A 24,538-nucleotide genomic window follows, 5' to 3' on the forward strand; every position below is an offset into this window, starting at 1 on the left:
TATGTATATAAGTTTTCTCCCGACGTCTTACACTGAGGGCATGACATTCAGAGGCCTGATTTAAGTTTTCTCAGTCATAACCACATTTGCATATATTTCAGTAGAATTTCCCGGTGTCTCAACAGCCTAATCGATTTCATTGACTATAGGACGTTGGCAGTACCAGATGCCAGGACAGTGTAAATTGTTGCCTTAATCTTCCTTCCCACACACAGGATGTGCAGATTATATTCATTACGACTGAATATGCAGACTTTCTGTCGCTGGTCTATGTTACAATGTACTCCTGCCTGTGGTCAATAACTCCAGAGCATAAATGTGGATATTGTAGCTTATAGCATTTCATGTGTGTGTTGAAAGGTCTACAAGCCATTTTTGCATTATTTAGTTCAGGGATAGCAGACCTTTTTTTCTACGAAGAGATGTTGAGTCTTCCCTTTTCTCTCTCTTTCTGCTGCCTCCTTTCCCTCCCTCCAATCCTTCCTTCCTTCCTTCCTTCCTTCCTTCCTTCCTTCCTTCCTTCCTTCCTTTCTTTCTTTCTTTCTTTCTTTCTTTCTTTCTCTCTCTCTCTCTCTCTCTCTCTCTCTCTCTTTTGTCAGGTGGCTCTAAGCAAGGATTTGAGAGTTGGGGGATGTAGGAGGGAATGGCATGCTTTTCTCGGACTGCTTCCTTCTCCCGCTTGGCTTTTGGGCAGCTTTTCACATTCCATCACTGTAGGTGGGGCTACACTGAGTTGCGGCAGCCTTACAATACGTTCTTTAGGGTCCTGTGGGAGGGGGTGATCCCAGCAGAGTGGCTCCATCCCTTCTACACAGGAAAAGTAAGCACATTGCCCACTTCTCGGGTGGCATCTGACCAAATGCTTCCACCAGCGCAAGGACTTTCGGGTGCGCAACAGAAGTTCCCGTCCATTTCTCCGCGCACGTCCCCGAATCTGCACCAGAAAGTGGGAGTTAGTGGGAGGAACTCAGAACAGATTTAGGGGAAGAATGGGAAATGAGAGGGAAGGGGAGCCTTCAGTGCTTGCACTAGTAGAATCACTTTGTTAAATAACTCCCAAGCCACATTGTCTTGGTCTCGTTTTCCTTCTGCTACAGCATCCTGAAGCCTGAGCGTTCTGAGAGTCTGGTGCAGGCCTGTAGGAACCTGCCTTTTTGTTACTTGAAATCTGTGTCCCGCATGATTCAAGTGTGTTATACACACATTTGGGAACCTTTTTTTTTTTAATTGGAGGGGGTGCTACTTAGGTCTGGAATATGTGAAATATCAATTATTTTTTAGGGAAATACATAAAGTGCTGGCATATCCTAAGGATCCCAGGAAGAGACCTGTGTCCCCACACCAATTACCAGCCACATTTCCCCTTCTCTGGGAGGAAGACCTTTCATTGCCTACAGACAACCACCCAATCTTAAACAACTCCTCACCCACAATACAACAACAACCAGACTTAACATGGACACTGCTACCAGAGCCTGCAATAAACCCAGATGCCAACTTTGCTGCCACATACACCCGGACAACACCATTACTGGCTCCAACAACATCAAACATACCATCTCAGGACTATTTAATTGCTCATCCTCTAACATTGTGTATGCCATCAAATGCCAACAGTGCCCTTCAGCTCTCTATATTGGACAAACAGGCCAAACCCGCCAAAGGCAAAATGGACATAAATCTGACATCATGATTCACAAGACAGAGAAACTAGTAGGAGAACACTTCAATCTCCCAGGACATTCTATACAAGATCTCAAAGTAGCTGCCTTATTACAAAAGAATTTCAGAAATAGACTGGAAAGAGAAGTTGCTGAATTGCAACTTATTAACAAACTTAAAACCATGGCGAGACCTGGTCTGAATAGAGACATTGGATTCTTATCTCATTATACATGATAAAGCTATTTTTAGCCATCTCACCCCTTGCTTTTTCCTGTAAGACCAATTGCAGTTGTCAACAGATTACGCCAACGTAATCTGGGGAACCGGGTTCGCTTCCCTGCTTCTCCACATGCAGCTGCTGGGTGAACTTGGGCCAGTCACACTTCTTTGAAGTCTCTCAGCCCCACTCACCTCACAGAGTGTTTGTTGTGGGGGAGGAAGGGAAAGGAGAATGTTAGCCGCTTTGAGACTCCTTAAAGGGAGTGAAAGGCAGGATATCAAATCCAAACTCTTCTTCTTCTTCCACCATACCTATCAGCCAATCACCCATTCCCATCACTCTTCTGAATAATACCCCTCCCCACCCTCTCACTATATATAAGGGTCTGCTGACTTCTGTGTATCTGAAGAAGTGTGCATGCACATGAAAGCTCATATCAATAACAAACTTAGTTGGTCTCTAAGGTGCTACCAGAAGGAATTTTTTTATTTTGTTTCGACTGCGGCAGACCAACATGGCTACCTACCTGTAACTAGAACCCTTCTCAGGGTTACATTTAGGCATGCATACATGTGCTTTTGTTGTTGCAGGATTGAATATTATGTGTAGAACTGAGAAGCCAAAGAAACTTCTTTTTGTTTTTCTAATGTCTTTTTTTAAAAACGTGAGAAGAATTAAACTTGCCTTTATGCTTTGGGGTAATGAGTACTTCAGTGTTCTTGGTTAAAACTAAGATGATTTCCCCTTTACAGTGGAACGTACCACTCGAGAGATGAGAGCACAGACAGTGGCCTTAGCATGAGCAGTTACAGCGTCCCCAGAACTCCAGATGACTTCCTCAACAGTGTCGATGAAATGGATACAGGTTTGCATCCTTTCCTTCTAATCGAAATCTTGAGATTTTTTTTCAATTTCGGTAGCTTGCCTGACTAGTAACAGAGAAAGAGAGAAAAAACTGCACTTCTAGGTAATGTCAGAATTCTCTTATGCCGTTGTCCTGCCCTGTTCCAGGGGACAAGATCCAATGGGTTGAAGTTACAGGAGGGTGGGCTTTGGTTGAACATGTAAAGGTTTTTAATAAGAGCAGTTTAATTAATTAGCAGTTGCCTTGGAGGGAGGTGGGTTGACCCTTTGCTGGAGGTTTACAGTAGATAATCTTGCGTCTAGCTTTTGTTTGTTTGCTTAAATATTTTTAAAATATTTTTTAAACAATGCATCATATATAATTTAATATTAAGGTTGATGCGACTCTTTGATTGAATTGTGAATATGAGTCCGTTACTCATAGAGTGGTTCCCACCATCCCTGTGGGAAATACCTGTCCTATGCATTTGCTGCCAGGTGTGCGGATGGCCTGCCCTATGGTGCTACAAGACAGCAGGGGTGTGTGGCGTTTGTCCACAGCAGCCCAGAGGCCCATGGCCTGGCTGCGGCGGACTCACACATACCGCTGTAGACTATTAGTAAAATCACAATAAATTAGGGAAGGGTGGCACACACTTATGTACTGGATTTGCATGCTGTCTTGTATTTTAATCTTTTCTTACAAGCTGCTTTCCAGAAAGGTTGTCCATCACTACCTTTTCTCCAGGTCTGGCCACTGGAAGTTGTTTGTTTGTTTTCTTAAAACCTATGTTGCCCATATGTCAAGTGCAAAGGTTAATGAAGAGAACAGGTCAGCCGAGAGTCTTTGGAGATGTGATGCAGCTCGCTGGCTTCCGTGTTGGGACCAAGTCCTCAAATTTCTCCAGCTTACATGACGTTAGATGATCTCTTTCCGTGAATGTGATGTTCCTGTTTTGCATTCCTTCTGCATCCAGGTGACACTATCAACCAAAGCAACATACCCTCCCATCAGAACCGCTTTCCAGATTACCTTGAAGCCATTCCGGGGACAAACGTGGACCTTGGGACACTGGAAGGAGATGCAATGAATATAGAAGGAGAGGAACTGATGCCAAGCCTACAGGAGGCTTTGAGTTCCGACATCCTTAATGACATGGAATCCGTATTGGCAGCCACCAAGCTAGATAAAGAAAGTTTTCTTACCTGGTTATAGGGGCCTCAGGGAGATGGAGTTTGAAATCTTGGAAGGATCTAAGGAGATAAGACACGTACCTGATGTTGAAAACAAGCCTGTACGGCAACGGCTTCTTGGCTTATGATCAGAGAGGAAAACAAGTAAATGAACAAAATACTCCAGATTCTTTTTCATCCAATGTTTTGTTCCTCCTTGTCCAAACGCTGCTGTTTTACTGCTGACCTCTTTCACAGTTGACTCTGAAGAATTAGATGTTTTGTTTTATCCTTTTTTTTTTTTCTGTTGCAACTACTGTTCCACATGGTCGTAATGGAGACAGGGAAGGATGGGAAAGTGGCGAGGGCTCTGATTTGGATGATGACTGCCATTCCTTTTGTCCTGCTATCTGTTTTGTATGCCCTTTTATCTAATAATGCAGATGTTTTATGAATTCAACTCTGCACATCCCTTCTTGTAGCTGGCTATGCTTTGCTTGGAGTTTTGCTCTTTTGCCTGTGGCAAGCTGCAAAAAAAAATATGACTTACTGGTCCAGTAAGCCAAAAATGATGTATCTGATGGAATAGAAGTCAATACGGATTTGGAGATAAGGATCAGAAGAAGGCCGAGATCTTACTATTGGGCACAGTCCATCAGACACTATGGCTGCTTGATCAACGTTGAAAGGAATGAAATATGCACAGCAGTGATTTTTCTATTGGATTAAGCCCATCATTATCTACTTAAAAGTTCTCTTTATTAGCTTGTTCACATTTTATGGCACCATAATTGATTCATTTAACACAAAAAATCATTAGAATCTTGATTGTTGCCTCTTATTTTAGCTTTTTTTTTCAAATTCTAGGCCTTCTTTTTAAAAATATATATATAGCAGTAGGTTAAGAAGTTAACTGTTTTCAGTTTTGTGGTTTTTGTTTCATATTTTTAAATAATGAAAACTAAATTTCCTGACTTCACCTAGTCTTATTTAAGTCTGAAATGGTTGACTTTTTTTTATACCTAACTAGTATAGCCAGATAGCCAGTGAATATCTATAGTTCTATGTTTTGCTTATAACTTTTTAAAAGATAGCTTTGAATGTATTATTAGACTAAAGGACCGGTGGCTTATCTTTTGCGCCTGTACCAGAATTCAAAGCAAATTTTAAAAGTTGGAACTCCTACTGAACACTATTCCTAAATACGCTTATTCGCACCAATAATTTCAGAGGAATTTACATCCATCAAAATGTTTTTAGGACTACCGCTTAAAAGTGACCAACCTGTATGGCTTTTATATCATGAGTTTTAAACACAGCAAAAAAAAAAAAAGTATACTATGGTTCTTCATCACGGGACAGCTCTTGCCATTTTTGAGAGAGCTTTTTAAAATGTTGATGAAATTGGTGGCTTGAGATTCTAAAGTCCCTGATGGATAAAAACTGAGATGCCTTCGTATAGTTAGTTTTATGATATCACCTGCACTGTCATCTTGAGTTTACAACGCTAGCAACATGAACACTAAAAGTTAAGGTGCATTCAGAAGCATACTGAATAAGCCCATGGTGCATATAGAAGATTGTAAAGATATGTGTTAGATTGTAACGTGAGCAAGTAGTAGTGTATCTTAGCAGTAGAGATTAGCACTGAAGTCGAGGAGCCGAGTACATCTTGAAACCATGAACTATTTTTACCAGAAATGATTGTCCTCGAAGTTGATTGTAGGAATTGTGACGTTTTCCAAAGAGTATTTTTAAGTGAACAAAATGAGCATGAATCAATGTTACAGTATAAGCTATGAAGTTTTGGTTTTTTCCGTAATGCGTTGGCACCAGCTAGTACCATCTGGATCTTTCAACATTCCCATTCATTCATTGTCCTTATTTTCAAGGGTTTATAACCTGGCCATCAAAAGACCGTTCAGGCTGAAACTTTGCGTGTTAAGTTTTAATGTCAGCAATATCTCCTAGGTTCATTATACCCCACTCCCTAGCTGACGTGTGGGATGAAACCTAAAAGCGAAGCTTTGGCCAAGAGGCTCAATGGCTCCCTTCCGCAACATCATGTTAACTCCTAAGTCATTACTTGTGACATAGTCGTAAGAACACATCGCACTCCCATTAAGAGGATTCCTTTATTCCTAGTCTCCCCACATTTTTCCAAAGATCCTTTCAAAAGGCAAACTGACACAAAATATAATTGGACTTTAGCAGTTGTATAAATGAAGAGAAGTTGGACATTGAGCGTTCCTGCTTTTCAGTGAGCTCATTTATATCCAGATATTGGAGGACCACTTATATCTGTTTTGAGCCTCAAGTAGAAATTGCTGAATTCCTATCCTGGGTATTGCATAGAAGTGCACAGAAACAGTTTCTGTTTGCTTTTCTTGGTCACAGCTTTAAGGTTGGAACTTTTTAATTATTATTTTTTTCCTTGCTGTACATACACTACACAGCTTATACTGTATTCGAGTAGCACTGCTGGAGAGGTACCGACATAAAACTGGGAATTCTTGAATTTCTCTTAACACTAAACCGTTTATGTAGTACTTAACGCAAGTTACCCTATAAGCCTCTTCATTCGATGGGAAATGTGCCTTAGAGATTATTTGTACCGTTAACAGGAGAAGAAAAACAAGCCAGTCTAGATTTTTATTCAGATTGATCACTTGACAGAGTGGCTTAGCTTTTGTGTGTGTATTGAAATGCAGAAAGAAAGAAAGAGAAAGAGAAAGGAAGGAAGAAAAGTGTTATGAGTAGTATTTTGTATTGATTGGTGTATATATTTAAACAGATCACTGTCCTAACTTTATAGCTTCGAGATTTTTTTAAAGTACAGTTATGTTCAGATTGCAATGGAAGTTTATGAATTCTTGTGTATGTCTGACAGCATAACTTCTTTGGAATGTGTACTGTTTCTATAAATCATATGGATCAAAAATTGTACCAATCAGTGTTGGAGCTCAAGCAATGCAAAAGGTGAAAAGACAATTTTGGAGTGATTAACGGTAACTTAGTTTTTGCACATCTGGAGAATCCATATTAAAACGACTTCACTTGCAATCATAGTGGGATTTTTTTTATACAAGATGCAGGTGTGCGTGTGCGTGTGTGTGTCTAAAACGACACTTTAGGGTGAAAAACTTCCATATTTTAAAATGTTTTCTATTAGAGAACTCTGAAACTCAACTTTTGCAAATATATATAAAGTTATGAATGTTATATTTTCTTTATAGAGCATGCCTCTGTTAGGTACCGTAGTAAATTCTGTTACATTTTCTTTTATGTAATACGTTTTTCCCCCATTGCTTTTTTGTTTTACATGATATAAATATATACTTTGCGCTTACAGTGTCTTGTTTGGTTTTTCCACATTTAAACATACTGTAATGCAGAGGCACGAGGAATTTTGTACCAGGTCTTTACAGCTAATGCAGAATCCTTAGACGTTTAATACTTTTTTTAATAAAAAAGCAATCAAATTTTACATATCCATGTTTGTCAAATTCTATAAACTGTTTGCTGGCAGTCACCATTTTTATATTGTACAATCAGCCAGCCCAAACTCATTGGCTTTTGTGTGTAGGGGGGGGGGGCAGTACATGCACACATGCAAGTCTTTGGATAAGGTCTCTTTGACCAAGGAGAAGGAAAACTCTGGCCGTTATGCCATTGGCAGAAATCAACTTTGCAACCAATAAAGGTATTTTATTGGGGGAGAGGGAAAGAAAATTAAGATTTTTTTCCCCCAGAAACCATCCTCGTCTAGCAGCGCATATGTGCCGTGTTCGGAATTTTCCTCATACCGTGTAGTGTGAACAGCAGATACCAGCAAAGTCAGCAGAAGACCATATTTCAGCCCAAGGGTTATGATGTTCGTAACATCGTTTGGGGGGGGCGTGGTGTTAAACAATGTTTAGTGCCTTTCCCAGTTTTGCTTGTATTTTTGTATATCATACTTCATTCAATAGTTTCCATGGCACTAAACAACAAAAAACTCTAAAACTGCACTACTAAAATTAATATGGGGAAGCAGCTGGAAAGCAGGTCACCACCACTGAATAAGTCCTCTCCTTTATTGCATTAAGGTAAAGGTAAAGGTACCCCTGCCCGTACGGGCCAGTCTTGACAGACTCTAGGGTTGTGCGCTCATCTCACTCTAGAGGCCGGGAGCCAGCGCTGTCCACAGACACTTCCGGGTCACGTGGCCAGCGTGACAAAGCTGCTCCGGCGACCGGCACCAGAGCAGCACACGGAAACGCCGTTTACCTTCCTGCTATAAAGCGGTACCTATTTATCTACTTGCACTTAAGGGTGCTTTCGAACTGCTAGGTGGGCAGGAGCTGGGACCGAACAACGGGAGCTCACCCCGCCGCGGGGATTCGAACCGCCGACCATGCGATCGGCAAGTCCTAGGCGCTGAGGTTTTACCCTACAGCGCCTCCCGTGTATGTAATGTTATTGCATTACACAGTTCCAATAAAGGAACGTTTTTGGAGGAAAACTTCAGATCTTCAAGCATGGGTAGTCTAGCGTTCCCTTTTTATTTACCAATACTCAGTCTGTGTCACTGTTCCTCAGAATGCTTAATACCTGGGATACATGTATCCCAGTCATACCTCGGGTTGCGCACTGCGCCGAACCTGGAAGTACCGGAACGGGTTACTTTCGGGTTTCAGCGCTTGTGCATGCACAGAATTGCAACCCGCGCGTGCGCAGACACGGCGCTCCAGGTTGCGAATGTGCTTCCCGCATGGATCATGTTCACAACCCGAGCATCCACTGTATTTTCTCATATTGGTGATTTACTCTGAATACCGGTTGTTGACGGACTTGCAAGTCGGGAGAGGACGGTTACATTCACATGTTGCTTTTCTGGTTTCCCATTGGCACCTGGCTGCCCACTGTAGGAATGTAGTCCTGGACTAGACGGCTTGATCCAGGAAGGCTGATAATCATAATTATTACCTGCCCTTCAACAGAAAGCCCCAGGGCAGGTTACAACAATTTAATTTTGTGTGTGTGTGTGTAATACTTGTATATATACTACTTAAATACTTGTAGTATTTAATCATTAAATTATTCCCCACTTCAATCTTGCAGTTCTTTTGAATATTATATAGAATATGTTCATATGCTTAGTGGTACATGACGGGATCCTTGAAGTGGTGTGCTACAGCCCATGTGAAGCCCTCAATGCTACATAGCTCCAAGTAGCTTTGCAAATAAGAATGTAAGAAGAGGTTTGCAGGATCAGGCCAGTGGCCCTTCTAGTCTAGCAGCCTGTTCACACGGTGGTCAACTAGATGCCCATGGAAAACCCATGAGCAGGACCTGATCACAAGACCCCTCTCCCCACATCTTCAGTTTTCAGGAACTGGCACCTTGCCTTTGACCAAAACACAATCCACTTGGGTTAGCTCTTTATTACCAGAAAAGAGTAGCCAGCGGCTGGGAAAGTTTCCTCTCATCCTTGCTGGGGGAAATCCTTACCTGCCGCAGGCAGCCAGGCATATGGTTTGTGTGCAAGCCTGCAGCCCAATGCATTGTGGAGCTGGCTTGTTTTGTCTCCTTGGACCACGGACTGCAGAGCAGACCACCACCTGCAGCTACAAACATTGACCATCTCCTGTGCAGCGCCTGTTTTGGGCCTTTTCTAGTATGAGGATTCCCCCACTCCCACCCTGCCCAATTTTCCAGCATTGTGAGCAGTAACTTTTACAATAAAAAGGAATTAGACAGGGTCCCTTCCAACTCTTCAGTACTGCGAAGAACAACTTCTTGACAGTATGTGCTGCTTCAATAGTAAGACTGACTGCCACCGCCTTTAGAGATTTTTTTAAAGCAAAGGTTGGATGTCTGCCTTTCAGGGATGTTGTTGCAGTGGATTTCCAGCTCTCGGGAGACCGTTAGATTAGACAATCTCTAAGATCTCTCTAAGATTCTATTTTTTTTCTTTCCAGAATTTGTCATATTGAAACCTTACGTGGTTGACCATCACGTTTATGGCATCAGCCTTGCTATTGGTGTGCCTTTTGAGGGGAGTAGGACATTCAGCTGAGTTGCAGGAAGGCCCTAAATAATTTGAAACCTTATCAGGGCTAAATAAAACTGTCAACAATTGCATGACTAACACCCTATATTATGGTAACATTTGTTTTCATTAACTTGGAATAAGAAGCAACATGAAAAAAGTGCCTCTCCCAAGTCCTTAGTCTGTTGACCACACCCCCGTTTGAAATCTCAAAGTACTGTATTTTTTGCTCTATAAGACTTACGTTTTCCCTCCTAAAAAGTAAGGGGAAATGTGTGTGCGTCTTATGGAGCAAATTCAGGCTGCGCAGCTATCCCAGAAGCCGGAACAGCAAGAGAGATTGCTGCTTTCACTGCACAGCAATCCCTCTTGCTGTTCTGGCTTCTGAGATTCAGAATATTTTTTTTCTTGTTTTCCTCCTCCAAAAAACTAGGTGCGTCTTGTGGTCTGGTGCGTCATATAGAGCGAAAAATACGGTAAACACATCTGCAGCAAAAGGAAAACCTCTGCTCTTGCTCCTGTGGGCAGTTTTAGAGATGCCCAGCTCAGAAGCATTACTTGCGCTACATAATCACTTAGGATGTGCCCTATCTGAGTAGTGTCTGTCCTGTAAGGTTTCTGCAAGCATTTCTTGTTCTGTTTTTATTTGTCATATCTAGAGGTATTATACAACTGGCTCCATCAGTTGTGAACTATTTGTTTTATCTGGCTGTTAATTTCACATGCTTCTCCTGGGTTCATCCTGGTTTAACTTAACTCCATATAGGACTAGGAGAGACCCGTGCCTGAAACCCTGCAGGGCTGTTGCCTGTCAATCTCAATCAGGACTTCTCAAACTCTGGTTTCCAGCCAGTGTAGAAAATCATGAGACAGGTGAACCAACAGTCTGAATCAGTATAAGACGGCTTCCTATCTTCCTACGTTTTGGGAGCTTGGCTAAGTTCGTAAATGCATTTTTCAGTAGCTACCTTGCGTTTTAAACAGGCTATTTCACTTCAAATGTTCAGTCTCTGGCATTGTATTATATTGTATTAATCTAAATATAGCAATAACAACAATATATGGTATTTGGAATGCTTTTATAAGCAGAGGTTGGGTGGCCACCTGTCATGGCTGTTTTAGCTGAGATTCCTTCCAACTCTGCAATTCTACTATTTTACGAAATGGTATGTTTGCTTTTATTATTGAAAACTGCCTTGGGAAGTTTCCAGCCTTGAAAAGCAATTGAGAAAGAAGTTTAAAAAATATTTCCGCATGGGATCCGTTTCCTCATCCCCCCTCCCATTCTTCCCCATGGCTTCAAATTATGGATAAGAACTATATGATTACTACATGTATGCAAATGACATAGCACCATGAATTCTAGGCACAGAATTTGTAACTTTTAAAAGAAAAAAGTGAGATGCTCTTCTGCATTCCTGACTGCATTTGAATTGGGTTTTAACATAACTATTAAGGGGGGGGGAGAGATCTGACTGTGTTTGGAGATGCAGATGTTTTTCTAGGGAGACTTCCAGATGTTTGGTTTATCAAGTGATTCTGTTTTCAGAGGTGCCTGGCACCTGCAGGCCAGATGTCGACTAGGCTGATGTTCCACATGCTGGCACAGAGCAGCTCTTGTGGAAACCCAGTTACTCTGGACCTCTTTACTGGCACTTCCCATCCCCCCACTCCCCGCTTCCAATGAGGTCCTTCCTGCTTTGGAAGCGCCTATCCAGAGGCGCTTCGACCAAAGAAGCTCAAGGCTGAATTTGGGATGGGGCGGCCAGACAGCCTCTGCCAAGAATTCTGGTTCAGACAAAACAGAACACACTAGCAAGCTGACATCTATCTGGTTGCACAGCAACAGAGTTGTAAAATTTGCTGCTTCGCTGACAGGCCTGGCAAGAACTGTGGGGCTATTAAAAAATTTCAGCACAACAAGCGTGTGTGGCTTTTTCAAGTGGACAGCCGAGCCGTGTACCAAGAAGGCTTCCAGATTTATAGTGGGAGAGATTTTGTCAAAAAGCACACTGCCTTTTAGGGTGTGCTCTGCTTCGTTGTGTTCTGACTGGGAGGAGGTGAACCCATGGAAAATGCAGCTGAAGTATGACATACGAAACAAGAAGGAGCCTGTGGGATCAGGCCAGCGGTCCATCTTGTCCTGTTCTCCTAGGAAGACTGCAAATGGGACCTGAGCACAACAGGACTCTGCACACCTGTAGGTCCTGGTATTCAGGAGCATTCTGCCTCCAATGGTGGAGGCAGAACAAAGCCATCAGGGTTGGTTGCCATTGATTACATGGCAAGATTATATTATATACACCGGTCCTGAGAGATCTGCATTGGCTCCCAGTACGTTTCCGAGCACAATTCAAAGTGTTGGTGCTGACCTTTAAAGCCCTAAACGCCGTTGGTCCTGTATACCTGAGGGAGCGTCTCCACCCCCATTGTTCAGCCCGGACACTGAGGTCCAGCGCCAAGGGCCTTCTGGCGGTTCCCTCACTGTGAGAAGTGAGGTTACAGGGAACCAGACAGAGGGCCTTCTCGGTAGTGGCACCCGCCCTGTGGAACGCCCTCCCTTCAGATGTGAAGGAAGTAAGCAGCTATCTTCTCCTTAAAAGACATCTGAAGGCAGCCCTGTTTAGGGGAGTTTTTAATATTTAATGTTGTATTGTTTTTAACACTTGATTGGAAGCCACCCAGAGTGGCCGGGGAAACTCAGCCAGATGGGCAGGGTGTAAATAATAAATTGTTGTTGTTGTTGTTATTGTTGTTATATGTCACTGATGGAGACAGAAGGTCCCACCAAGTGACCCAAGGAGCCACTTCAGCTGGGGAAGGGCTGCTTCTCACCCGTCCTGCTAAGGCAGAGCTGGAGCCCTCCAGATGTTCACAGAATCATAAAATGAGTTGGAAGAGACCCCAGGGATCCTCTAGTCCAACCCCCTGCAATGCAGGAATCTCAGCTCAAGCATCCATGACAGGTGGCCATCCAACCTCTGCTTAAAAACCTCCAAGGAAGGAGAGTCCACCACCTCTTGAGGGAGCCCGTTCCACTGTTGAACTGCTCTTACTGTCAAAACATTCTTCCTTAGTCAGAATGTCCGTTCATGTGACTTGAAGCCCTTGGGTTCGGGTCCTACCCTCCAGAGCAGAAGAAGAATACAAGCCTGTTTCCTCTTCCATGTGACAACGCTTGAGATATTTGAAGATGGCTATCATATCTCCTCTGAGTCTCCTCTTTTCCAGGTTAAACATACCCCATTCCCTAAACCGTTCCTCATAAGGCTTGGTTTCTTTGTTTTTAGGCTCCAGTTCCCATCAACAGGGGAGCTGGAGGGCCACTAGTTGACATCCCTGTAGTACAAAGTTTCAGGAAGCTATATTGCAGTAAGTGCATTTTCCTCTTGACTTGAAACACATTTGTTCTAGAAACCACAAATCCAGGAAAGGGCTGGGTTCTGTAGGTATTGTCACCGTGTGAGAAAGCTTGGTCGTCTTCCAGTGGAACAGGTACAACAGATTTATTTTTTCAGATGGGGCTGCAAAGGCAGGGATGCGCAGCAGGAAGTTATGCACCTAGCCAGAGACCAGGCAACAGCAGGTTGGATTCACAGAGCAAGAGAAACTGGGAATTTGATAAAGCCATGGTCTGCAACAACCTCGTTCAGCTGGCAGGCACCTATTGCAATGAATTAGTGTGCAAAGCCATCTGGGAGGGCACTTATATGGTGGAAGGCCAAAAGGGTCACTAGGCTCTCAGCTTGTCCACAAACCCCTACATGGGTTTGTTGACACCTGTGTTGTGCTTTAAAGACATGCTCAGCCTGTTTTTGATTTTGCCAGGCAGGCCTTTGCCCAAAGCGGTTTTAAGGCACACTAACCCTCTGAGCTGCCTACTGAGCTATGTTTCCATTTATTTGCTTTTCCCCCTCTTGCACAGCTGACAAAAGGAGATGGGCAACAACATATTTCAGGAGGACGCCCTTCCCTTCAGATGTACTTTTGTGAACCAAACGTTCCATGAACAAACAGCCAAAGGTGAAACTTCAGGTCTGGGCACGTTGGCCTAACCAGGCCTAGCTGTTAGTGCTACTGCTTTCTTCAGACAGGCTGCCACTTTAAACAAACTGTCCTTCTTTCCCACTGAACTGATTAGGTTTTATCTGTGTCAGTGTCTCCCAAACCTATACAGTGGTACCTCTGGTTAAGAACTTAATTCGTTCTGGGGGTCCATTCTCAACCTGAAACTGTTCTTAACCTGAGGTACCATATTAGCTAATGGGGCCTCCCGCTGCTGCTGTGCGATTTTTGTTCTCATCCTGAAGCAAAGTTCTTAACCCAAGGTACTATTTCTGGGTTAGCAGAGTCTGTAACCTGAAGCATCTGTAACCCGAGGTACCACTGTAATAACCAAGCTCCTTAGGGGTACTGCACCCCTTAGTCTGCCTTCAGAAGATGCAGGGTTTCCCATAGGGATCTGGTTGGCCACTGTGAGAACAGGATGCTGGACTAGATGGGCCCTGGGCCTGATCCAGGAGGCTCACTGTAGGTTCCTACGTAAAAAGATAAGCCCTATTGGATCATTCCAAAGGCGTATAGGGCAGCTTCCTGTTCCCTCAGAGGCCCAGCAGGAAAGCCCACAAAAAGAACTTGAGGGCATCTGCTTGGCATGCAGAATCTCCCTGTTTTGACCCCAGGAGGGCTGGGAATGTCCTCTGTCAAACCATGAAGAGCTGCTGCCAGTCCAGGTAGATAACACTGAGCTAGGTGGACCAAAGTCTGACTCAGAAAAGGGGAGCCATTTTGTGCTACGCCACACACCCCAGGGCAGCCATTTTATGCCTGGCACCCACAGCACTTTCTCAAAAATCCCAAATGTGCCCTCTGATCCAAAAAGTTTAGCAAACCCTGTCCTAGGCATGGATTCGTATTTCATAACCTTGTTTCTTCCACCTTTGCTATCCCTTGACCTTGTAAGCTGATGAAACGACACCAAAAGTGTGACTGACTGATCGTCCGCCCACTGCCCCCGCCATCCCATAAACTAGCCTATTCTGTGTACCAGTGCAAACGCAACACACACAGCTGGTGCATACGTGTGTACATTTCACACAGAGGAGCAACTAAGGCTTCTAGGCCCGGCTGGCACATTGCAAACCATGCCTGGTACTTGCCTTTTTTGTTGCGTGGGGATATAGCGTAACTCACATGAAAAGTTTTTGCCAATGCAAGAAATACTATACTACAGATTGTTGTGGAGTGGTAATGGCAGACCCTCCAAGTGCCCCTATTTTCCAGGGACATCCCTGATTTAGAGAAGCCATCCCAGTTTCTGATTTGATCCCTGAATGTCCTACTTTTCCTATTTCCCCTATTCTCATTGGAGAAATGTTGGCGGGTATGGAGTTATTCAACCCCTGAGCCATCTGAAGGCAATCCTGTATAGGGAAGGTTTTTGGGGGTTTTTAAGTTTAATGTTTTATTGTTTTCATATGTTGGAAGCTGCCCAGAGTGGCTGGGGCAACCCAGTAAGATGTGTGGGGTATAAATAGTAAAATTATCATTATGGAATGGGCCGTCCCTATTTTCATAGGAGAAATGTTGGCGAGTGTGTCATGTTACTTGTTTCCGAGAGATTAAATTTGGGCTTTAATTAGGGAGGGTGATTAGAGACTTTTAACACGTGTCTGAAAGAGCATAGTAATGCCTAATGTCAACAGTCAGGGATTTTTAGAGCTCAGGTCCTGCCACAAAAATAGGGCAGCCCCTCGCAAACGCTTGACAGAGATAGTGTCACACTTGTAAAAAACTGCAAGTTCTGCAGACTGAAATGATCAAACAGCCGTGTATGGGGTAAGGTGATCCATGAATTGATAGCAAACCAATAGTAACATCTTAAACTTGACCTGGTAGAGAATCAGCAGCTGGTACAGAACTTTGCTGACAGACCCACTCCTGTCAGCAATCCAGCTGCATTTTCCACAATGGAAGTTTCAGTTAGGGTGTATTGCAGCAATCCAGTTTTGAAATTACCAAGGGTTGTAAAAAAAAACACTATCCTTGAGGTGCTTTTCTCCTCAACTGAGCTGATCCTGGAACTGAACTCAGCTGGAATGAGAAAACGTCAGGTACCTCCTGTTCTGCCACCATCTATCTAACACTGAACTAGTGTGTTATCTAATGTGTGTTATCTAATGTCTAGTGTGTTATCTACTGACAGCACTGGCTATTAGTCATGATGTCTAGTACCCTATTCTGTGGCACCTGTGTGATGATCTTGATAGACTATAGCATCACTGCTTATGATATTTCCACCTGCACAGTGGCTGTTCAGGCACCCTTCTGAATTCTTGCTTGCTGGTGCAGCCAGTCATGTTCTGGCCTTTAATCTCTCAAAGATCATTATAGAGAATATTAAGGAAACTTGCAACCATTTATATCCTGAGAAGCCACGGCTACAGTTGGGCAAGTTTTAACAATGGCAATATTGTGCTCAGTCCTCTCCTACATGGTCTTTCTCGTTCCTGGGAGACAGCAGGGGTAGGAACACAATCAGTCACTCTTCTCTTTAATTAGCTGGTTCCCAAGGGAGGATTGGGTGCTCGAAGGTCACACAGGCTTGTGAAATTGCTGAATGAATCAGAGCAGCGGCAGGCTGTTTGCATGGAAAGCCATTGCATAGGGAACAAAGGTAAGTAAGAATGATGAGAGGGCAAATGCAGAAAGTAGGTCTTTAAAGTGTTTTATTATTATTTCTTCATCTTAAGATCTCAGAGCAGTTCACAAGGTACATTAACTGCTTTTCCTATGCATAGTACCTAGAAAAGTGGTCCACGCAAGAAGGAATTCACATTGTTAATCTTTTGATCCTGGGTACTGATGACAGCATAAATACTACCACCTTTTAAACTTTTTTTTTTTTAATGTGGAGACTCACTACCAGTTTAACAGTGCAATCCCAGCTGTATCTACTCTGAAGTCCCATTATATTAAATACTGCACCCTGACCATACTAACGGGGGATCAAGCTGCACTGAACGCTCATTTCTGAGCAAGCATGCAGAGGATGGCACTGTAAGCCCTTTCTCTTGTCAATGTGCCCTGATCATGGCTGTCAACTTTCAGATTTGAAAATAAGGGATCAGCAGCCTCGAAAATAAGGGATCAGCAGCCTCACCTGTCCGGGGACAGTCTACGGGATATCTAACAATCCAGGATAGCAGCGGGAAATGGCGCTGGAATAAGGGAATTTCCTGCAAAAAAAGAGAAGGTTGACAGCTATGGCCCTGATTATGAGAAAGACGTGGAGCGAATACATTTGCCCAACTCTCCTGCACCTTCAAAACAGAAACTGAAATCAGAATCCTAAATGGTTAAGCTGCTGGATCAGATAAAGTGCTTATTTAGTTCAATATTGTTTGCCACAGTGGTCAACTAGCCCAGAAGCTGCACATGAAGGAATGATGCTCTTCAGTAACTCGTATTCAGAGGCATGCCATTTCTGATCCTGAAGGTAGCATGATTTGTTGTGTGGTGGAATTTATTTAGCTTCCTCAGATACTTGAGGAAGACCATACATACACACCTTATTAAAGAGTAAAAGATTCCCTAACTATTCTAAAGACCTATGGAAGCATAGGCATGGCAATTTTGCCATAAACCCTCACTAGGAGAAGGGGGGAAGAAAGTATACCTGTCCCTAAAGTAAAGTGAAAGTGTGCAGAGTCCCAATGAGCTAGGAGAGCTAATTAGCCGTTGAACCTAGCTTTTTAAATATCTTTTTGCCAAGTCATGCCAGTGTATATGGGAGGGGGCTGTGAAATGAGTGGTTCCTATAATCCAGTTTTTCCTACCTAATTCTTACCTTGCCTATCTTTGGTCATCCTGTTCCTGTTTGATTAACGTCCTGTTCCTGTTTGATTAACAAAAGGGTGAAACACTTGTGATAGTAAGCTACTATATGCACCTGACAATCTCTTTTGATCTGTCTTCAAATCACCTTACCATTGTGGGGATGGATCTCATTGAGGAGTAACCTATACTTAGCAACATCAACTTCATTAGACTGGTCATGTTGTTTGGATGCCTGATTATCATCTTCCAAAACTACTCTATTCCCAACTTAAGAATGGAAAATGACCATTCTGATGGACAACAAAAGAGGTTTAAAGACACTCTCAAGGCAAATCTTTAAAAATGTGGTATAAGCACTGATAACAGGGAATCACTGGCCTGTGAGTGCTCCAATAGGAGAACAGCCTTTACCAAAGGTGTCATGGACTTTGAAGACATTCAAACTCAGGGTGAAAAGGAGCAATGAGCTAAGAGAAAGGCACATTTGGCAAACCCTCACCATGATCAACTCCTACCTGAAAACCTAGGTCCCCACTGTGGAAGGACGTGTGGATCCAGAATTAGCCTCCACAGTCACTTACGGACTCACTGTTATGGAAGACAATCTTACTTGGCTACGAGTGATCACCAAAGAAGAAGGAGAACCTGTTTTTCTTCTTATGACACAGTGACTCTTGGTTTCAAGTTTCATGTTCTAAATGGTAAAGTCATCTTAGCCAGCAATTTCCTTTTCCTTTTATTCTTTCACACCACACGGTGGTGCTAAAACAAAGCAGTATAGTGCAGACCCTTCCTGGTGCCATAAAATGCACATCCACACCCTGTTTTAAAGTTGAGAACGACCTTTCAAGGATCAGTTTAGCCACATACAAAAGAGACAAGAGGGTCTTTGGTCTCATGATGATGGGTTATTTTTGGCCAATTGAGAAACACACACACACACACACACACACACATCCTTGATTAACTAACGAGTGAAAGATTGGAACAGATTGAAAGATTGCATCCCTTTTCAAGTAAAGCAGAGCAAAATCTGGAGGGTGATTAGAGACTATACTCCTTGGCATCAGGACTAGAAACTCTGAGGGACAAATTAGACGAGAGCTGGGTCAGTAAGCCCCATCCCTATCAACTACCAGTACCAGGCTCCAAATGCAAGTACTCTCTGCTCCTTTCTCTCCTTTGCCAGAGTTTTTGACACAACACGTTTTGCTGCCTGAGGCAAAGGATCCTGCCCCCTAAACAGATGCAGAAACTGACCTGCCTAGCAGTTAAACCTTACTTCAGCACCAGCAATGGGGCAGCATCCTGCACCACGCCTCAGGGCAAAAAGTCAGTCATGCCACATGGCCTCAGGAGGAACAAGGTGAAAATGCTTCCACTACCCCCACTTCCATCTGGTGCCTGAGGCAGCTGCCTCGCTTTGGTTAATGGTAGGGGCGGCTCTGTTCCTCTTCCTCTTTAATGGCAGACACTCCTAATTCTGTTAATACTACTATCAGGGAATACCCCGAGTAGCCAGGATGTACCTCTTGGTATCGACTTCCTCAGTTTTCTTATCTGGAATGCTAGGCAGAAAATAACCCCAAAATCCCATTAACTCAATGACTTCTGCCTGTTTGCCCTCCCTGCTCCCAACTCTGCATTCCCGAGGAATCTCCCTACACATTCTGCGCCCCAACTCTCCAGAGCAGAGTTGGGGGCAGGGAGGAAGGGGAGTTCTGTCAAACAGGCAGAAGTCATTGAATTCTTTCCAGGTTTGCTTCCATTCTTATCACCAGGAGTTTGTACAGGGATGGCCATCTTTCTAAGATGTTTATCAGCGTTACGACACATATGAACTTCCAACGAGACTCTCCTCTGCCCTCGTGAACTTTGTCAATATTGTGTAAAAGAAATACCCAAGGTCCCCCCACCCCCAAAGCCCATGGCAGCAAGGAACATTCTGTCCTTGGGATTTAGTACATATTTCTCTTCAAATATATATCATTTTCCTTAATTGTGTAAACTTGCTGTTCTGTTTTGTAACTAGAAGCCTTTTCCATCTAAGTTTTCAAAACACACCCCTACTATATTTTAGACTTTGTGCGGTACTTGCCTTTGAATGATCATAGCCCAATGGCCTGTTAATAAAAATACTGCATTTTACAAAATTATGGGGTGTTGCTTCAGTCTCCACTTTTTTTTAGCGCTAGCTGAGTTCTCTTCTACTAGGACTTTCTAAGCCCTACGGATTTGTGTGGGTGTGCATATCTACACATGGAGAATTATGTCATTATGTTTGGAAAAAATGTCTACGAGATTCATGTTTCTGCCACGCACCAAATAAAAAGAGCTATCTCAGAAAACAGTTGCTCTGAAAATGTAATGTTACTACAACATTGGTTGGGTACAAGAAATAACTTGTGAGTTGTGCTGGAAACGGATTACGTGGAAAGACCTTAACAAAGTGCCAACAAAGAGTTTTCTGGAACCAGTCCAGTCCAAGAAGGACTGGACATTTCCTTAGCATTGCTATAAACAAAGAAGGGAGTTTTTACCCTCACAACTACCTTTGTGTTACCAGACAAATGGAGAATCTGTCAACATACAGCAGGCAGCCAGGAGACTGTGATCCAGGGTTTATTTACCATACGAGCTTAAACTTGTTTTAAATGTCTTGTCTAAACTTGTTGAGAGGGAACCTTGACAATGGTAGTTCTCTCAGATGACTAGGGATCTCTAACAAAGAATTTGAAGCAGCCCCACCAATGGGTTCTTGGTGGGAATCCCTAATAATTAAATTGGCATAAAGTGGCTTTGAGTAGAGGGGAACAAGCTCTCCAAATCTCTCCTTGGATTAACTTGGAAATGATACGGATCTTCCAAAGAAACTCCCATTGTTTCCTCAAGTCAATCTGGGGATTTCAGAAAATGCTGTCACCCATCCACTCCAGCTCTTGACAACCTCTTGACAATTCCTCCCTGCTAATCCTTTCTCACATGGACACACACACACTGTCTCTCCCCTGCCCTGTTAAGTAGTGGTGGGAATGGCAAGCACACAGAGAGAGGCTGCACAGGAGATACTAGGAAGTTATTGCTGTGATGAGCTGCTAGAGGAAGGCCTGCCCCTCGCCAGTGGAGCCAACTTGAACAAAACATAGGGGTCAGTGGCAGTGTGGGCATTGGCAGCATGGCCAGGGCACTCATTCAGCCTCTCTCCCTTGGTCAGCTGCCTCCCTCCAGCTGGGTGCCCACCTCTTCTATGGCAGCTGCCCAGGCATGTGGCATCCAACTATGAGGCAGCAGACTGAGGGAGGGAGGTTGGGAGGCAGGAAGGTGTGTGGGTTGGGGAGAAAATATTAAGGGTGTTGAGTCACCAGAAAAAAAGATTAAGGGTGGCAAGTGACTCTGCCCCCCCTAGATTTGGCACCTATGCCCCCCACCTCTCCCCCCCCCACACACTGGCACACTGGGTAGCAGCATGCTTGACAGGGAACAGCAGTTTGGGGAGTTGGGGATGGTGAGTGCTGGTAGGGATGAGTAGAATCCTTCTCTGGCTTGGATTTTTATCTGAAGCAAAGATTTCAGGGGATTTAGAAGCTTGTCTCTCCTTTGAGGTAGGATTTTATGAGCCAGTGCTGTTTGTATCCAAGCCTGGCTCAAGAGACTTTCAACAGCTTATCAAGTTTTCCGTTTGCATTTTCTAAAGTGAGATGCAAAAACCTTGAGAGCAATGAGGTCAGCAACATACAAAGGTTGACATTTTTCTTTCACATGGTCAAGTATGCATGTACATTTCTATGCTGAGAGCAACTTCCCAGTCATAGTTGTCATGGATAAGGCTGTGGCTATCTTTGGTGACTTAGCATTAAGGTATCTGACATTTGTCTTGCTATACAGGAGCAAACTACCTGAAAGTCTCCCAACCGAACCCTGTTTTTATTACTGATGTCACAAAGGGAAGCTATAGAGCATTCTCTCTGCGTGTGTCTTTTAAATATAATGACAAAGAAATATTATACACTTTATGTAGAAATAGGTACTTATCTTGTTACTTGGATCTACTAATGAAGGTTTAGTCAAAAAGCTCTGGGGCATTTCACCACAAAGAATCTAATTATCCCTACATCAATTGAATGGTAGCCCTTTTGTAAGCAGCTGTTTTAGAATGACTTAAACCAAAGAGAAAGGGAAAAGAATTACCTTGATTCAACACCAGCATTTCTTTTCTGTGTCCTGAACTTGATTACATAATGTTAGTTTCATTTTCTCCTCAGGCTGAAGTCATTATTTGTGAAACGATTTTCACTGCCATATCTATGTGTATGCTAGATCTGCAAAGCTGATTACCAGATTAATCAATTAACATTTTACCAATGCATCCTTTTTGCCCACATGGACTTTTTGTCTCATTTGCTGAACGTGGAAGTGTCATGCTGTCCTTTTATGAAACACAATTTCCTGAATGATGTGGATGGGTCTGTATAGGTGTGGCTTGAAATATGCAGGATGCAATTGTGTATTCAATTCCTTTTCCCAACCCAGTTCCGCAGTGACATCACCACCTAATTATATTGTTAAATGTCATGGAAGGAAGGCGTCTGGAAAATGTATAAATCTGCCTTATGTTTGTCATACATTTCCTGCATGATAAAAATAAAAATTGACAGGAAAATTATAATTTTTTTCAATTAAGGAAACCTATTCACTGTTGAACAAAAACCACCTACAAATGTGTTTAAGCTGCAGGGACAGTTTGTGTTGCTCATAAAATGTAAGGAAACTCTTAAAATGGAGAAGGCTGCAATTGATATGCTTCACAACAGTTCACTAAAAATATACTCATCAGCTTTGACTAACTTTGATGAGGGAGGAGACAGTAGACCAAATAATTTCCACTTAGTCAAAATTATTTTTTGGCCAAGTCAGAGTTTGCTCATCAAAAAGTCCAGAGAAAGCTTTAGCACCCATTATCACCTTCATTTGTCATCATGAAAGCTACAGTATGCCAAGTGTGGATTACAAAGGACCCAAGCTCAGGCTCACAGCATAGACCAAAGTAGACCCCACAGCTTATGTTTCCTCACAAGAGTGTTGTGAGGTTAAACCCAGTAAGGATGTATTTGCCCAACTCCCTATGAATAAACTTAAATAAATATCCCTCTTTGTCTGCAGGTGTTAATTTTCCCCATGGCATATACTGTAGTTGTTGTTTTTAAAAAAGACTGGTCCTATACATCTTCTTTTAAAAAAGAGAGCAGAACCACATTAAGACCAACAACGATGTTCATTAAATATGCTAGTAGCAGGAGACCTTCCCCTCCACTGTCTTGTGGGATATCTTCACAAGAAAAGGCTAAGAAGTAAACCCTACACAAATCCAGAGTGGAGTCCTTAAGACAGTTGGATGGCGCCTTGCAAACCTCCTTCCTGCAACTCCTTCAACCAAGCTAGTACGAAATGTATTGCTGTTTTCCTTTGGACCCCAGGGACGTCAGTTTGGTGCTGTTAATGCAGTGGTCTGACTTCACTTCTAGAAGCGCACTCCATTGTCTCTCTCGAGACAGACGGATGCAAACAAACAGGAGGAGACAGTCTAGGGAGGTAGTTGGACCTTTGGATGATAAGGGAGTCAAACCTGTGCTAAAGGAGATTGCAGAGAAGCTTAACAAATTCTTTGCATCTGTCTTCACAACTGAATTAATTTTTGCAGGAGGGGAATCTGAGGAACTGAGGCAGCATAGTCACAAGAGATGAAACTCTAGGCCTAATAGACAAAATAAAAACTGAGGAATCACCAGGTCTAGATGGCATCACCCCCAAAATTATCAAAGAACTTTTAACAAAAATATGTAACTCCTCTCCCAGATCAGCCTCCATACTAGAGAACTGGAAAGTAGCCAAAGCAATATCAATTTTCAAAAAGGGTAACAAAGGTAAGATGAAGGACCACTGGACAGTTAAGTCCCGTCAAAGGCAACTATGGGGTGCAGAGCTCATCTCACTTTTCAGGCTGAGGGAGCTGGCATTTGTCCACAGACAGCTTTCTGGGTCATGTGGCCAAAACAACTAAACTGCTACTGGTGCCATGATGAGTGCCAGAGCACACAGAAATGCAGTTTACCTTCCCACTGCAGCGGTACCTATTCATCTACTTGCACTGGTATGCTTTTGAACTGCTAGGTTGGCAGAAGATGTTACAGAGCAAGGAGAGGTCCCCTGCCACATGGATTCGAACTGTCAACCTTCCAATCAGCAAGGCCAAGAGGCTCAGTGGTTTAGACCACTGCGCCACTTGCATTCCCTTTTTAAAAGGGATCTATTTGGAGATCCTGGAAATTACAGGTTAGCTTAATGTCCGTCTAGGGAAAACGGGTCGAACATGTATTTAAAGATAAAATAACTAAACACGTAAAAAAAGAAATATTGTTGAAGCAGAACAGGCATGGCTTCTGCAAAAGCAAGCCCTATCTCCCAAACCTATTACAAGTTCTTTGAAAGTGTCAACAAGCATATAAATAGACATGTTTCAGCTGACCCAGTGTACTTGGTCCTTATCAAGGGCTCCTAAGTAAGCTTAGCAGTTAAGGGATATGAAGAGAGATCATCTTGTGGATCAGGAATTTGTTAAGTAGCAGGAAACAGAGAGAAGGAATAAATGGACATTTAGTCTAGAAGGACCATCACTTTGGCAAAAAATCTTAGTGCATTCTTTTATATTTCTGAATTATTTTAAATTTGAGGGGTCATTTCTTAACATAAGCATGAATGTTTAGTCA

At 43.1% G+C, this 24,538-nt stretch overlaps 1 protein-coding gene across 9 annotated transcripts in view; it reads left to right on the forward strand.

The window, feature by feature from the left end:
• YAP1 (Yes1 associated transcriptional regulator) overlaps positions 1 to 7,250 on the forward strand; it is a 79,200-nt gene extending 71,950 nt beyond the window's left edge. For all 9 annotated transcript variants that reach the window (XM_053385682.1, XM_053385684.1, XM_053385687.1 and 6 more), the window contains 2 exons: positions 2,638 to 2,750; positions 3,706 to 7,250. In XM_053385682.1, the coding sequence (XP_053241657.1) occupies positions 2,638 to 2,750; positions 3,706 to 3,944 (352 nt within the window). In that variant the 3' untranslated portion in view covers positions 3,945 to 7,250. The remainder of the gene's footprint in view (positions 1 to 2,637; positions 2,751 to 3,705) is intronic.
• The last annotated feature ends 17,288 nt before the right edge of the window (positions 7,251 to 24,538 follow it).

This window comes from Podarcis raffonei, chromosome 4 (genome assembly GCF_027172205.1).
Source record: "Podarcis raffonei isolate rPodRaf1 chromosome 4, rPodRaf1.pri, whole genome shotgun sequence".
NCBI lineage: Eukaryota > Metazoa > Chordata > Lepidosauria > Squamata > Lacertidae > Podarcis > Podarcis raffonei.